Source organism: Choloepus didactylus, chromosome 15, assembly GCF_015220235.1.
Source record: "Choloepus didactylus isolate mChoDid1 chromosome 15, mChoDid1.pri, whole genome shotgun sequence".
Lineage (NCBI taxonomy): Eukaryota > Metazoa > Chordata > Mammalia > Pilosa > Megalonychidae > Choloepus > Choloepus didactylus.
This window is the reverse complement of record NC_051321.1, coordinates 14228774-14242307: the sequence shown is the minus strand read 5'-3', so window position 1 is coordinate 14242307 and position 13534 is coordinate 14228774. Positions and strand designations below refer to the sequence as shown.

Sequence of the window (13534 nt, the reverse complement as noted above, 5' to 3'; positions counted from 1 at the left end):
GGGGGGAGGGCAGTGATTTCACCTTTCAAGTTGGCTTAGCCAGAGAGAGAGGGCCACATCTGAGCAACAAACAGGCATTCAGGAGGAGACTCTTAGGCACAAATACAGGGAGGCCTAGCGTGAAGGCTAATTTTACATGTCAAGTTGGCTAGGTTCTGGTGTCGTTGTTTGATCTAATACTGGCCTAGTTGCTGCTGTGGGGATATTTTGTAGATGGGATTAGCACCTACTATAGTTGACATTAAGGAGATTGCCCTAGATAATGTAGGTGGACCTCATCCAATTAGTTGGAGACCTTAAATGCAAAGAACTGAGGGTTCCCTGAAGAAATTCAGCCTCAAGACTAGAGCCTACACTACTTCTGAGTTTCCAGCCTAAGGAATTCAGACTCAAGACTTCAATGTCACTCTTACTGGACTTTGCAGTCTCCGGCCTGCCCTTCGAAATTCAGACTTGCCAGCACTCACAATTACATGAACAAATTCCTTATAATAAATCTCTTAATATATACACACATACATATGTCCTGTTGGTTCTGTTTCTCTGAAAAACCCTGAATGCAAGACATTCTGTTTACCTGTTGTCTCCCTGCTGTGGTCACTCTGTTCTGACGGCTAATGTTCAGAGCCTCTATTTCCTGATCGCTTCCTCCTCTCTTCTCTTGCTCCCTCTGCCCATACATCTGTTCACATGGATGCTAGGCCTCTGCCCTATTCTCTTTCCTGCAATATTGGTACCACTTAATAAAAATGCTTCACCTTTCCCATCACTCGAGAAGACCATGCAAGAAGTAGAACCGATGCTGCATGTGGAATCAGGAAACTGGTCTTGAGCCCCAACTTTGCAATTTTCTGGTCATGGGCCTTTTTGGACTCCATCAATTTCTTCATCTATTAAACTGGAATAATAATACCTATGTACCCATCAGGTAGGCTAAAGCACTGTAACTGATTGTTCACAACATTGGTTTTATCCATCACTTAGTCTAATCCAGGTGTTCCTCAATTACTACTGTTTTTTTTTTTAATGAAAGAAAAAAAGAATGTTAGAAACATCAGGAGGATGGAACTAGTCTTTATCTTCGTTGTGCTGGTGCTTACACGAGTATATTTGTCTAAACTCACAGAACTAGGTACCAAAAAAAGTAGATTTTACCATACGTAAATTTAAAAGTAGAAAAAAATGCTCATTAAGTCTTTAAACAAATCATTTTCTTCCTTGTTTGTTATCGCAAAAGCTTGGAAATAACAAATGTCTTCCCCAGGAGGTGACTAGTTAAATGGTTTGCGTCCAGCCATCCAATGGAACGAATATCCCACCTCCCTTAAAAAGAACGAGGCAGTTCCATGTGGTTTGGAACAATCTCCAACAGTGCTGCTGTTTGTATGTAGAAACAAGATATGTTTATATACGCATAGAAAAATCTCTGGGATGATGCACACAGAAGTGAGATGGCTGGCTGCCCCGCATGAGTGAATTGGGCCACTGGGGAAGAAGGGTTGGGAAGAAACCTATCCTTCACCAAGCACCCGTTAGTGCTATCTGAAATTTGCATCAAGTGTTTTAATTACTCATTCAACAATAACCAGTGTCTCTCTAGTCTAACCCCCCTAAAACACAGAGAGGTCAGATTCAGCCTGGAGAGAACGGAACTCTTTGGGATCCCAATTGGATCCTGGGGCTCACAAGTGTTTTGGAGCTTGAGATGTAAGGAATGGACGAGTTCTATGACTGGATAACCACTGTGTGAGCACATTCCCTTTGTAGCAAGTAGGAATTGTTTATGAATGGGTCTCACCCACTCACGGATCCATTTGGATAGTCAAATGTGGAGCCCGAGGCTCACTTTTGTCACTTGAGGGCTGGATGCAGCTCTCGGGAGTCTGGGCTAGATGGCATCCTCTCTTCCCTGAGGAGACTATGACAGCCTCACACACCTCCCGCTCCAACTGTGCCTGCCTGTTTCTGCACCAGCTCGTTTCTATGGTACATTAACCTGCACCTTTGCTCCTGGAGGCTACTCTAGGAGGGAGTTAAGCTGTTCCCAATCAGTTGGGCAAATTAGATACTATATCCTATTTTATCTGTCGGGAAAGCAGTCTGTGCAAAGCAATACATTTTTAAACTCCAAATATCCGTTAGATTTCGTTTAGCATGTAACTGGCGAGCTGAGAATTCAGTGAGAGAGTCTGTTCTCTTTTTGGGCCCATTAAATATTAAATATTCACATCCCTACAATGGCCTTAGAACAGTAAAAGCTTCATTCTAAGGTTTCAAAGACAATTAGGCCCAGAATCTCTAGAGTATGAGCAAGTGTGTTACGTTATTGCAGCGTTAAGGCTGAAACGCGGCAAGCCCACCTCACCCATGCATGAGTCATCTGGTTACAAGGGTTCCTAAGGTTGCATTCGGTGCAGTTGCCTCCTCCTTCTTTTATTATGAAGCAGTTCTGCCTTTGTTATTAAGATGGTGCCTACATTTCAATCATAAGCTTCCATGCTCAAATGAATAAAACCCAGCTTTGGTCATGTCATGGTTTGAGGCTGGTCAATAAAAAGATCATCAATTGGATTAGTAGAAAAATGGGGAGAAAAACTAAATGAAAAATAGGGTAGGATGGGGGCGGGTGGTTTGGGTGTTCCTTTTTACTTTCATTTTTTATTCTTATTTTTTTTCTTTCTGGTGTAAGGAAAATGTTCAAAAATAGATTGGGGTGATGAATGCACAACTACAGGATGGTACTGTGAACAGCTGATTGTACACCATGGGTGATTGTATGGTATGTGAATATATCTCAGTAAAACTGAATTTAAAAAAAAAGACCAACAGTGATGGTTGTTTCCCACCCCCACCCCCACTCTAAAAATGCAGAATTTTAAAACTCTTACTGTGCAACTTCCTTGCTTCTCTGAACATCATTCCTCCATCTAAATCTATTTTTTCGATTGCTCAGCACAAAACAAACAAAAATGCCCAGCTGTCCATGTACCATTTTTGGGGTAAATATCTTGCGTTTCACTCAGTTTGAAAATTGAGTTGAAATTGGTCTGCTTAGTTTCTTTTAAAACTGCATGATCAGTTTAAGTACTGGGTTGATTGCAGGAGGCAGCCAAGTTTGAGGATGGAAGTACAATCAGAGAGCTGGAAACTCCCGGGATTGGGAGACAGTCCTTGGCTTTCTGTAAGGTGTTGACCCCTGCCACCAGGAGGCCAGTCTGTCCCACTTCTCCCTTTTAGTTTCTGATCTGCAGTGATGTGGGAACATTGATAGCTAACTAGTATGGTCTAACTAGCACCCCAGTTTCCTAGGAGTGGCTGAATCAAGCCATATTTGGTCTGAACTAGCAAATATTGACAAATGCTCACTCTGTGTAAGGCACTTACTCTAGGTTCTATAGAGAAGATGAAAAAGCCACATTTCAGCCTCCAAGTAGAGAAGACAGATCTTTAGGAAAATAACTAGCCTTGCTACCCCCTTACCATTTGTCCTTGGGCAATTGATCTAATTCTCTGAGGCTCGGTTTCCTCTCTATATAATGGAAGTGACAATATCCAAATACGAAATGCCTCATAGGATTTGGTGAGGAATAGGGGTTCTGGGTATGGTAATGGGACTGGGACTGGGACTGGGGACAAGGACTGTATGTAGACTAAAAAAGCCCTCTCACTAACCTTTGTTACAATTCGGGGCCCAAACAACTCAATTATGCGAACCCTCCTAACTGAACATGGCACCCAGCGGAAAAGGAATTTCCTTCTCACTGAAGAAGACAAAATTAAACTGTTGTAGTGTCAGGAGAATGCAGGCCACGTGTGGCTAGGGACTGTCAGCAAGCATTTGCATATCAGCAGGAATTGCTTTTCTGAACTTCCAGTTAAGAATCCAGCAGATTGCCCTGTGAAGCCTTGTTACCAAGCTGGGTGTTTACATATCTACAGCTAAAAATTATCTGGCAACAACAGGAGGGACCTTTTCAACAGATTAAGAGCAGATAATCAATCTTGAAACCTAAAGCTGCAAATGCACCGTGTGTTCCTTACAGGTCAGTTTTGTTTTGTTTTCAAATTGTGGTACTTCTACTACAAGTTGACTTCCCACAATTCACAAATATTATTGATTAGGATGAATAAATAGTTTTTAAGGCAAGTTGACTTAAAAATATTAAGTAAATAGAAGAATGATAGGCAGTCTATAGCAAGGCAAAATTTTTAATGGCAAATTTGTAATCACTGTAGTCCATTGATGAAGGGACTTATCATGCCTACAACCCTCTATCCCTCCCACCTCCAGCTCATATTTGTCCTCTTTTGAAATCTTCCTAGGTGCTGAAATCACTTCTCCTGTCTTCCCCAAACCCTTTGTATATGTCTCCACAGTGTCCCTTATTACATTGCATTGAGATGGTATGCCTCCCAGTCTGCTTTATTAGTCCATGAACTTCTCTGGAAAATCATCTTTATACTTCTGCAGTGTTTAGCACATAATGGCAAACTCTGAAGGAGGAGATAAATGAGAGAATGTAAGTACTATTTCTAGCAGCTTCTTGATGGGAAGCTAAGGGGCAAGGAAAGGGATGAAAACCCCAGCTTCGGCACTATTCAGAAAACCAGTTTGATTATTCAGGCAAAAGGAATCTATATTTTAGGATGAAGAGAGATTTATGGCTTTCCAGAAGAGTAACTTTCTATTTACAAGAATCTAACCCAGCAGCTTTATCCATAGGCAATACAGATGCCGACAGAAGAATAAGATCTTCTGTTGTTTTTGCATCTTTGGTTCAGCTGACCCTGAGTGGCCTGGGAGGGCAGCCACCTTTACCTTCCACCTAGTTCCATCCCTCTCTCACTCACCTGGTCTTCCATTTGGATTTCCATCCTTGCTCTCAGCTGGCTGTCTATAGTTCCTTACTTAGCTACTGATACTTAATAGACTACTTGGTACTCTTCCTTGAATTAAATCCATTTTCCAAGAGGACTGCAAACTGTTAATGCAGTTAGCTGAAAGGAATGAAGCTATAATGGTAGAATAATGGACTGGGATGGAAAATGCCCTCAAATCTTAATCATTTAGTCAACTGCCTGCTTTGCTTTCTTACAATGCAATTTAAATTCACTCTGGCAATCAACCAGAACAATTACAACTAAGTTCTGATGGTCAGCCTGAGCAAGCTGAAGCCTGGGTGCACAGTCAGAGTCAGACTGCCTGATCCCAATCCTGGGTCTTCTACTTACTGGTTGTGAGACCTCAGGCAAGTCATATAAAACCTCTCCTAACCTGGTAACTTCATCCATTTAATCGGGTTGCTCCCTACCTTATCTGGATATTGCATTAAATGAAATAATCCATGTAAAGCACTTAGCACAGGCCTGCCCCACATTTGGTGTTTAGTAAATACTAGCCATTATCGTTCAATTCTTTGCATTGCAGTGTCCTAATTTCTTACAGAGATGCAGTGCAGTAGTTAATTTTGTAGGCAGGGTTTACTACCCTGTAGTGTGTATTGGAGAGAAGACTAGCTAGGCTTTCAGTCACTTGTTGAGTAACCATGTGGTACTTGTTCACATCTGTAAAATGAGGAGGACAGACAAGTCTTTTCCAGAGTTGCAAACTCAAAAGGTCCTAAGAGACCAGACAGTGCCCTGGTCACTTGGACTGGGTATAGGACAATAAAGAGTGGTGGGGGTCATACAGTCTCCCTACTCAAAAGGTGGCCCACTGTGCAGCAGGGTTGGTTTAACCTTGGAGTTTGTTAGAATCTTAGGCTACATCCCAGACCTACTGAAACAGAGTGCATATTTTAACAAGATCCCTGGGTGACTTGCATGTACATGAAAGTTAGTGTAGGCTGCTATGGAACACAGTCCATCCAAAGGCATTCAAATTTTAGTTTTTTTTTTTGTTTGTTTGTTTGTTTTTAATGTTAGCCAAACAAACAATAAGTTGTTGGGCTGTATCAGGCCTTAGGCTGCCAGACACCACTGTATTAGTGAGCTCTAAGATGCTGCCAGCTCTAGGATTCTTTCTCTCTCTGCGACAGACCCTTTTATTCTATGTTAGGGTCTCTGGGCTTGTGGACATACAGCAAAGGGTAAACTGGGGATACATAGAACAGTAATTCCTGGAGTAGAGGTGCCTCAAGAAGTAATCTGCTCAGTTTCCTGTCTTCTGACAGATAAATTGTTATTATCCCCATTTTGCAGAGAAGGTAATTGAGGCCCAGGGAAACCCACTGACACAAATCCACACACTAAGGTAATGGTGGGCATGGGTTTACTCCACCAGCTCAGGTGTCAAAACTCTACTTTTTACGTACATTCATTTTAGTCACCTACTTCCTTCCCTTCTGTGCCTTATTCCTGGAAAATCTGTGATAAGCAGATCACCAGGGATATGTGCACACACTGAGTGTCCAGTTTGGATGTATTGTGTCCCCCAAAACTCCATGGTCTTTGATGCAATCTTGTGGGGGCAGACATATTAGTGTTGATTAGGTTGGAACCTACTGATTGTTTCCATGGAGATATTATTCAACTGCTGGCAAGACTTTGGATCATTTCCATGGAGGTGTTACCCCACCCATTTGGGGTGGGTCTGAATTAAATCTCTGGAGCCATATAAATGAGCTGACAGACAGAGGGACAACTAAGAGTGACATTTTGGAGCAGCTGTAGCTGAGAGACACATTTTGAAGAGGGCCGTTGGAAGCTGACACTGACATTTTGGAGAACGCTATTTTGAAATGCAACCTGGGAGCAAGCAGATGCCAGCCATGTGCTTTCCCAGCTAACACAGGTTTTCGGATGCCACTGGTCATCCTTCAGTGAAGGTACCCTATAGTTGATGCCTTACCTTGGACACTTAATGACCTTAAGACTGTAACTTTGTAACTGAATAAACCCCCTTTATAAAAGCCAATCCATTTCTGCTATTTTGCACAATGGCAGCATTAGCAAACCGGAACACTGAGTCTGTAGCTGTCAGGACTTTAGTAGGCATGACAGTGCAACAAGACAAGCCTGTGCTGTTAGAATCAGCAACCTTCGATTTCCAAAGCCTAGAAAAGTCTAATAATTTCTTTCTATTCTCGAATGCGTAATAATTGTTCCTCATTCTCTCTGCACTTCCCTGTGACTTCCTGGCAGCCCTGGGGACAGAAAGTTTCCTACTTTAGACAGAGAAGGTCCAGAGGCGGCTTATGGACGGATATCCGGCCGCAGGGTGCAGAGGAGGCAAAGCCCTCATTGTTCCTCGGGGTCAGCCTGCCCCTCTCCCAGCCCGGTGACCAAGGAGGGCCTATTTCCCAGGAGTGGGGCCTTCAGAGGAAGCAGGGAAGAGGGGCTGAGCACAGATCTGGAATCTGGTGTTCTGAACATAACAGCAAAAAGACGCTAAAAGCGCCTAGATAAATAAACCCAGGATTTGAAAACGCATTTCCACGCCTGCTCTGCGCTGGCCTGGCTGTTGTTACTCTTCAAAGCTCTCCGCAGCAGACACGAGCTATCCTGTCTGAATGAGTTTGGTTGTAATGAGGGTCGTTGATCTGCGGGCCCGGCGTGCCGGAATGCAATGTATTAACAGAACCAGCCGCTTCCCACGCTCCGATGCCGGCGGACCCGGCATAATGGCCCCAGGGCGCCCGGGGAACCCGCATCGGCAGGTCCGCGACGCTGGGGTGAGCGGTTCGCGCAGACCAGCCGCCGCCGGGGGGCGCTCGGGCTGCGCGGGCTGCCCGCCCGGGTCGCTGCCGACCCGCGGACCCTTTCGCGCCCTCCGAGGAAACAAAGTGCACTTTTGTCAGCGCCCTGGAGCGTGTGCCACGCCGGACAGTGCCGGCCGCCGTGGGCTGCAGCCCCCGCGTGGGCCCGGCGTGGCCCTGAGGGAGCGGGAAGCGGTGCTCGCCGGTTGGGTCTCCCGCGCAGCCAGCCGGGCCTACCTTCCTCCACCGGGAGCACGCTCCGAGGGGCGGCCCAGGATTCGCACCCGCTAATGCCGGGCGCCGTCGCCCCTCCACTCCGTTTCTGGGGTGTCAGCAAGGCGGGAAGGGGGCGAGAGGGAGCCTGAGACGTGGACGTGAGGATCGCGACCCTGGGACGCGGCTGCGACGCCTTTTATTCGCCAGCCGCAACCTCGTAGCCCCGGGTGCTTAGTCGGCCTTGGCCGTGCCCTCCTTGCCTCCCGTCGGACTCGCGGCGCGGGCTCGCGTCCCGGGGCTGGTCTCGAACTCCGGCATTGAGCGCGAGCGCGCGCCGGGCCGCAGGGCAGTGCCTCCGGGAAGACTACAAGTCCCAGCAGGCCCCACACCCCGAGCGCCGAGGCAGGAGGCGGGTCCCGACTTGGCGCCTGCGCAGTGCTAAGGCCGGAGCGGGCTAGTACCACACCCCCGGGAGGGACAGAGGGGAGGCAGAAGCATCCGAGGCACTAAAGCATCCGAGGGAGCCGGAGGGGAGGAGAATGGAGTGACAGAGAAACGCGGAGGGTGGGGGGTGGGGGGGAGACTTCTGAGGGAGGGGGGGAGGGGGGACACAGAGGGAGGAAGAAGCGGTGGCGGCGGCTCCTCTTTGCAGAGGGGGAAAACTCCGAAGGATAAAAGCAGGAATAATGCGGTAGGCACGGCGGGCTGCTCGCTCCCGGCTCCGGCAGCAGCGGCGGCAGCCCGAGCAGCGGCAGCAGCAGCGGCAGCACCCCCAGGCGCTGACAGCCCCGCCGGCCGGCTCCCTCGCTGACTGCCGACTGTCAATGGAGCTGGAAAACATCGTGGCCAACACGGTCTTGCTGAAAGCCAGGGAAGGTAAGAGGCAGGGCCAGAGCGTGCCTGGAGCATTCGCCGCGGGCCGGGGTGCTGGTGGCGTGTGGGCTGGGGCTCTGAGTGTGCAGGATGCTCGCAGTGAGTTGGTGCGGACCAGGGCACCTCGGAGACGTGCTCTGAGAATGCTTCAGGGTTTCTGCCCTTTGGCTGAGAAAATTTGGACTTGGGCAGAGAGGAGGAGAAAGAAATGTCGAGGCTGCAGAGATTAGAGTGCTAAAATATTCCCCAGTTTCCAGCACTAACCCTACGGATCGTGCCATCTAGGCAGCTTTTGAAAGGTCGGCTGGGAAAGCATTGATTCAGGGAGAGATGGGCAAACATTCAAATAAGATAATCTTCTCGAGGCGGCCGGAGATATTTCTGTGTGAATTGGTGTGTGTGTGTGTGTGTGTTGGAATTAGCAAAGCTAAGTCTTTGCTTGCGCAGGCTGAGTTGATATAAGCTATTGCTGGAAACCATCCGCTGGGAATGTTTCTTAGGGAAATCCCGTCATGTGGAAGGAAGCCTTTTAAAGGCAAAGTAAGATGTTGAGGAATTAGCCCGTTCATAGAATAACGAAAGGAAACCTGTACAAATCACCTAGAAAATGATTTAGGATTTCAGGGGTGGGTTTTTTTGTGTGTAGGTGGGGGAAGAGTGGTGGGGAGATGACTGAACTGTCTGATTTTTGGCTTAGTTAAGGAAAGAATCTCAAGTGTGCTTAGATGCGTTTTGGGTGCCGATCATTAGATTTCCTGCATTTAGCCTGGTAGGAAATATTGTCTAAATAGAGTGGGTAAGATCTTAGTCGAACCTGTAAACACAAATGTTGACTCTTCCTTGAGATGGGAGAAAAAAAAAAGTCTAGAAACTTAGATGCTTCCTAAGATGATTATGTACTTCTTGTACACATACATATTTAGGAACACCTGGAATTTATGTAACATCTCTTCTGCCAGGATTTGAGCTCTGATGTGCAGCCTCTTTGAAAAAGGGGAAGTGTTTTTTCCCTTTCATGGGAGGAGGCTTGTTTTATTTGACACCCAAGGTAGAAGGCGCCTAAGTCAGGTCTGCCTGAGTTTTACACTCCGGGAACAGCCCATCAACCCGCCTTTACCTATTCCTTAATATTTTCATTCACCCGCATTGATGAATGTAGGAAGATTTTCCGGCGAGGAATAAAACCATTCATATTTAGCCCTTTCCATTACCTTGTGGCTCCGGTCGCGCTGTGTGGGTAGGTGATACCCAACTCACTGTGGACTGGCATTCAGCAATGCAACCCACGTTCACGGTGTAATTTCGTCGTCCCTTGTCGCTCCACAGCATTCGCCGGGAAGGTTTGCTTTGAAAGCTCCCGTGGAAGGCTGTGCTATGAAAACCCCAAGCAGAGTTTACATATGCAGGTTGGGGCGCCCCAATCGCTCAGCTTTGGTGTGAACAGGGTTTTAGGATAGACTGTTAATTGGTGACTTTAGGTCCTAAGACAGAAGGGGTATTTTTATTTTTTTTCTAATCTGACATTTTTATAGGGCTGAATCAAGGTGGTGGTGGGGGGCTGGTGGGCTCTCCCTTGGTCTGGGCAGTGCGTTGGGACTGGGCAATGCGAGGGGAAGAAGGGGGAGCAGAGAGCCCCCCGCTCGCTGCCTTTGCAGCCGGCCACCTAGCGGTGAGACGTGGTGGTGCATGTCAGGGTTCTGGGGTCGGGGAAGTTTTCACCCTCCCTCCATTCTGAAATTATTTCTTGATAAGTCTCTAGGTATGAGGGTGCTGGAGGCCTTTCGAGTTTCACTGGGTTCCTCGTGTCGCCCAAGGAATTCTGTTCCCCACGACTGGCTGCTCTAGGCTTTCGTTGGCCTGGGGGACACTTCCCGCGTCGACCCCCTCCCCCGTCCCGCCCCGACCCCAGCATTTGGTTGCTTCTTTTAAAATATGTTGCTGAGAGTGGGCAAAGCGCGCAGTTTCTCCCCGTTTCCAGAAACGGTCTCCATAGTGTTCTCACCGGAATGAATTTACCACCTGGTATTTTTGTTTGTCGGGTTTAACAAATCGGTTTTCCCAGAGCCCTAGGCGAGGAGCCTGCTGGCTGGAGGCTGGTGTGGAGCGACCACTTCCATCCGGGGAGAAGGACAGTGATTAAAAGGGCGCAAGAATGTGCCTTTCGCTTCCTTTTCCTTTTAAAGTCTTCTCGATTTCTCTAAGAGTTTGAAAGTCATCTCCTGGTGAGAAAGCCCTTGAGGATGTCTTTGAAATGGAGAGGGCCTTGCATGTAAGGAAACGGGAGAAATCCAGACAGGCCCAGAGAAAACTTCTTCACTTACATGGAGACCTCATTTTTAGTCCGTGTTTTTCCCTCTTTTCTTCTTACGTCTAGAGAGAGTCCACGATTTTAAGCACTTCCACTTTCTTTTGGGTGGGCCTTTAGTAAAGATGTGAGCACATATATTGTAATTCGTGTCAAGGTTTTTAGAAATAAAAGCAATTTACTTGAAATCATTCTTTTAACTTAAGTAATTCTCCAAATAATCATGTTATCCACATATTCAGAAATGGAGTTCCAGTCAGTTTGGTGACATTTCTAATATGGAAATGATAGTATCTTTAAAAATCTGAATTGTTGAAAATGTTCAAAAGTACTTCTTAAAGATTCTTGTGAATGGTTAGAGATGAGAAATGTAATCGCCAAAAGTGAAATTTGATTTAGTTCGCTTAGCAAAATACATTGTAAACAGTTTAAAATGTGGCTTCAAGTACAAGTCACATTTGTCCCACACAATAGAGAAACAGACCTTGAAGAAAGACAGACACACTTTGCAAATGCTGTGAAGGGGTTTATGGTAGTAGTTGGCGGGCCTATCTTTTATTATTATTATGCATTCTTAAAGGCAGATGGCTTCTAAATTCATTGCAAATGCACATACCCTAATAAAACATGTATTACGTGGGAAAAATAATATAGCAATAAAATAGAGTAACTCTTAAGTGGATCACAGCAAACAATGATTCACGTGGGTATTCCTAATTAGAAAACATAGCAAGCAAGTTGTACCTTTGTGACAATTGTTTTGAAAAAAGAAAAGATACAGGTAAGTGTTCAAAATTTTAAACCACTGAAATGGACTTTGGGCTGTTCATTTGACCTGGTCTCATGAGAAAAATAGCAACTTTTTCACTCTTAGGTGCTTTAGATTACTCTCCTAAAAAGTGGTTAAGGCAAAACAGAAAAAAGTTAAGACTGAATTCATGCCAGTTTATGGAAATGAGCTAAGCGATTAAGCATTTAATGAAAAAGAAACCAAGACTAACTCTATCTATCTCTCTATTTACATTTAAGAATCTCAGAAAATTGGCAGGGGAGCTAGTGTTGAAATAATAGTAGTGAGAAACAGTGTTTGCAGAGTGCCTTTTGCTTGTTTCTTCTTGGCTTTATTGTTGTAGTAAAGGTTTTTGTATTTTTCTCATATTCTAGATCTGTTGCTTCACTCATGAGTGAACAATTGTGAGAAGAAATTGTGCAAGGGCCCACCTTTCCTTTTCTTCACTGGGCCAGCAGTTGCTATATCTGATCAATAAAGATGTGGGGGAGAAAATTGATCACACTTTCTGGAACATGTTACTAGCAGCCGCCTACTACAGGAACTGAGAAGTTAGGAACTTATTGGCTTTGCCATTTGTCCCAATTGCTGAAAACCAAAATACACTAGAACTCTTTACTCATGTACCTCTGTGACTTGTTGGCCTGGCTGCCTGGGTCTTCCTGATGGTCCAGATCGCTGCTGACCTGGGGAAAGGTGAGGCTGGGCTGGCAGGAGGAGGGAGAGCCCGGACCCAGCACTGCAAGGGGCGGGTCCCTTTCAGGACAGGCTGAGCATTCCACAGCAGAGCTGAGAGCCAGTGTCCCCCCTTTACCTCTTTTCCTGCACCCCTGTTCATGATGATGAAACCGAAAAGTTGGTGATTTAGCCATTAGAATATGGGCATGTCTCTGAAGCCTTCTTTCTGCTATTCTACACTCAGCCTCTTTCTTCAGTCTTAACTTACAATGACAGCTTGCCTTCTGGCCCAGGCACCCAGTGCGTGTGAAAGCAGCTTGTCCCATCAAATACGGCACCGTTAAATGAAGCTGCCTTTTGTTTTTTTGTTTTTTTGTAAGTTTCCTTTTCAGCACTGACAACTTGGAGGTAGAGAAACCAAAAGCACTGTTTTCAGAAGGACTTGCTTTCCTATAGAAAGATTGCAAGTGATGATTTTAGTTAATCTAGCTACCTATTTTCAAAATCATCAGATGAATGCCCACAAGACTCTCTCATCTTTCAGCAGCAGAGCTGCTGCTTGTCAGCTTCTAAACCAAAGAGCCCAGTTCTTCCAGTGCCCAAACTAATCCCTGTTTAAATTATATCTTCGAAAGCTGTGTGAACTCTTGTAGTGGCTTGCTAAATGATACCCTTTGGGTCTGGGATGAAGATTTCAAGGATGCCCAAGTGAACTTCAGCAACAGGTCCAATATATGACTAAATTCACCTTTACCAAGGGCTATTCAACTCATGTCTGGAACTTCCAATATTCTTATGAAACCATCTAGGACTGTGGACAACATTTAAAGTTAATATTTGCTGCCAATGTATTTGTGGCTCCAGATAAAGTATTATAATATCTGAAACGTTTTGCAATAAAAAAGTCTTATGGTTTCAAAAAGGTTATCATTGCAGTAGATGATGCAACTCAGAGGTGACAAGTGAGAAAGAACA

At 45.7% G+C, this 13534-nt stretch overlaps 1 protein-coding gene across 1 annotated transcript in view; it reads left to right on the top strand.

The window, feature by feature from the left end:
* Positions 1-8534: 8534 nt before the first annotated feature.
* Positions 8535-13534, top strand: part of GRK5 (G protein-coupled receptor kinase 5) — a 228051-nt gene continuing 223051 nt past the window's right edge. The window contains exon 1 of the mRNA XM_037804840.1: positions 8535-8789. Within this exon, the coding sequence (XP_037660768.1) occupies positions 8738-8789 (52 nt within the window). The 5' untranslated portion in view covers positions 8535-8737. The remainder of the gene's footprint in view (positions 8790-13534) is intronic.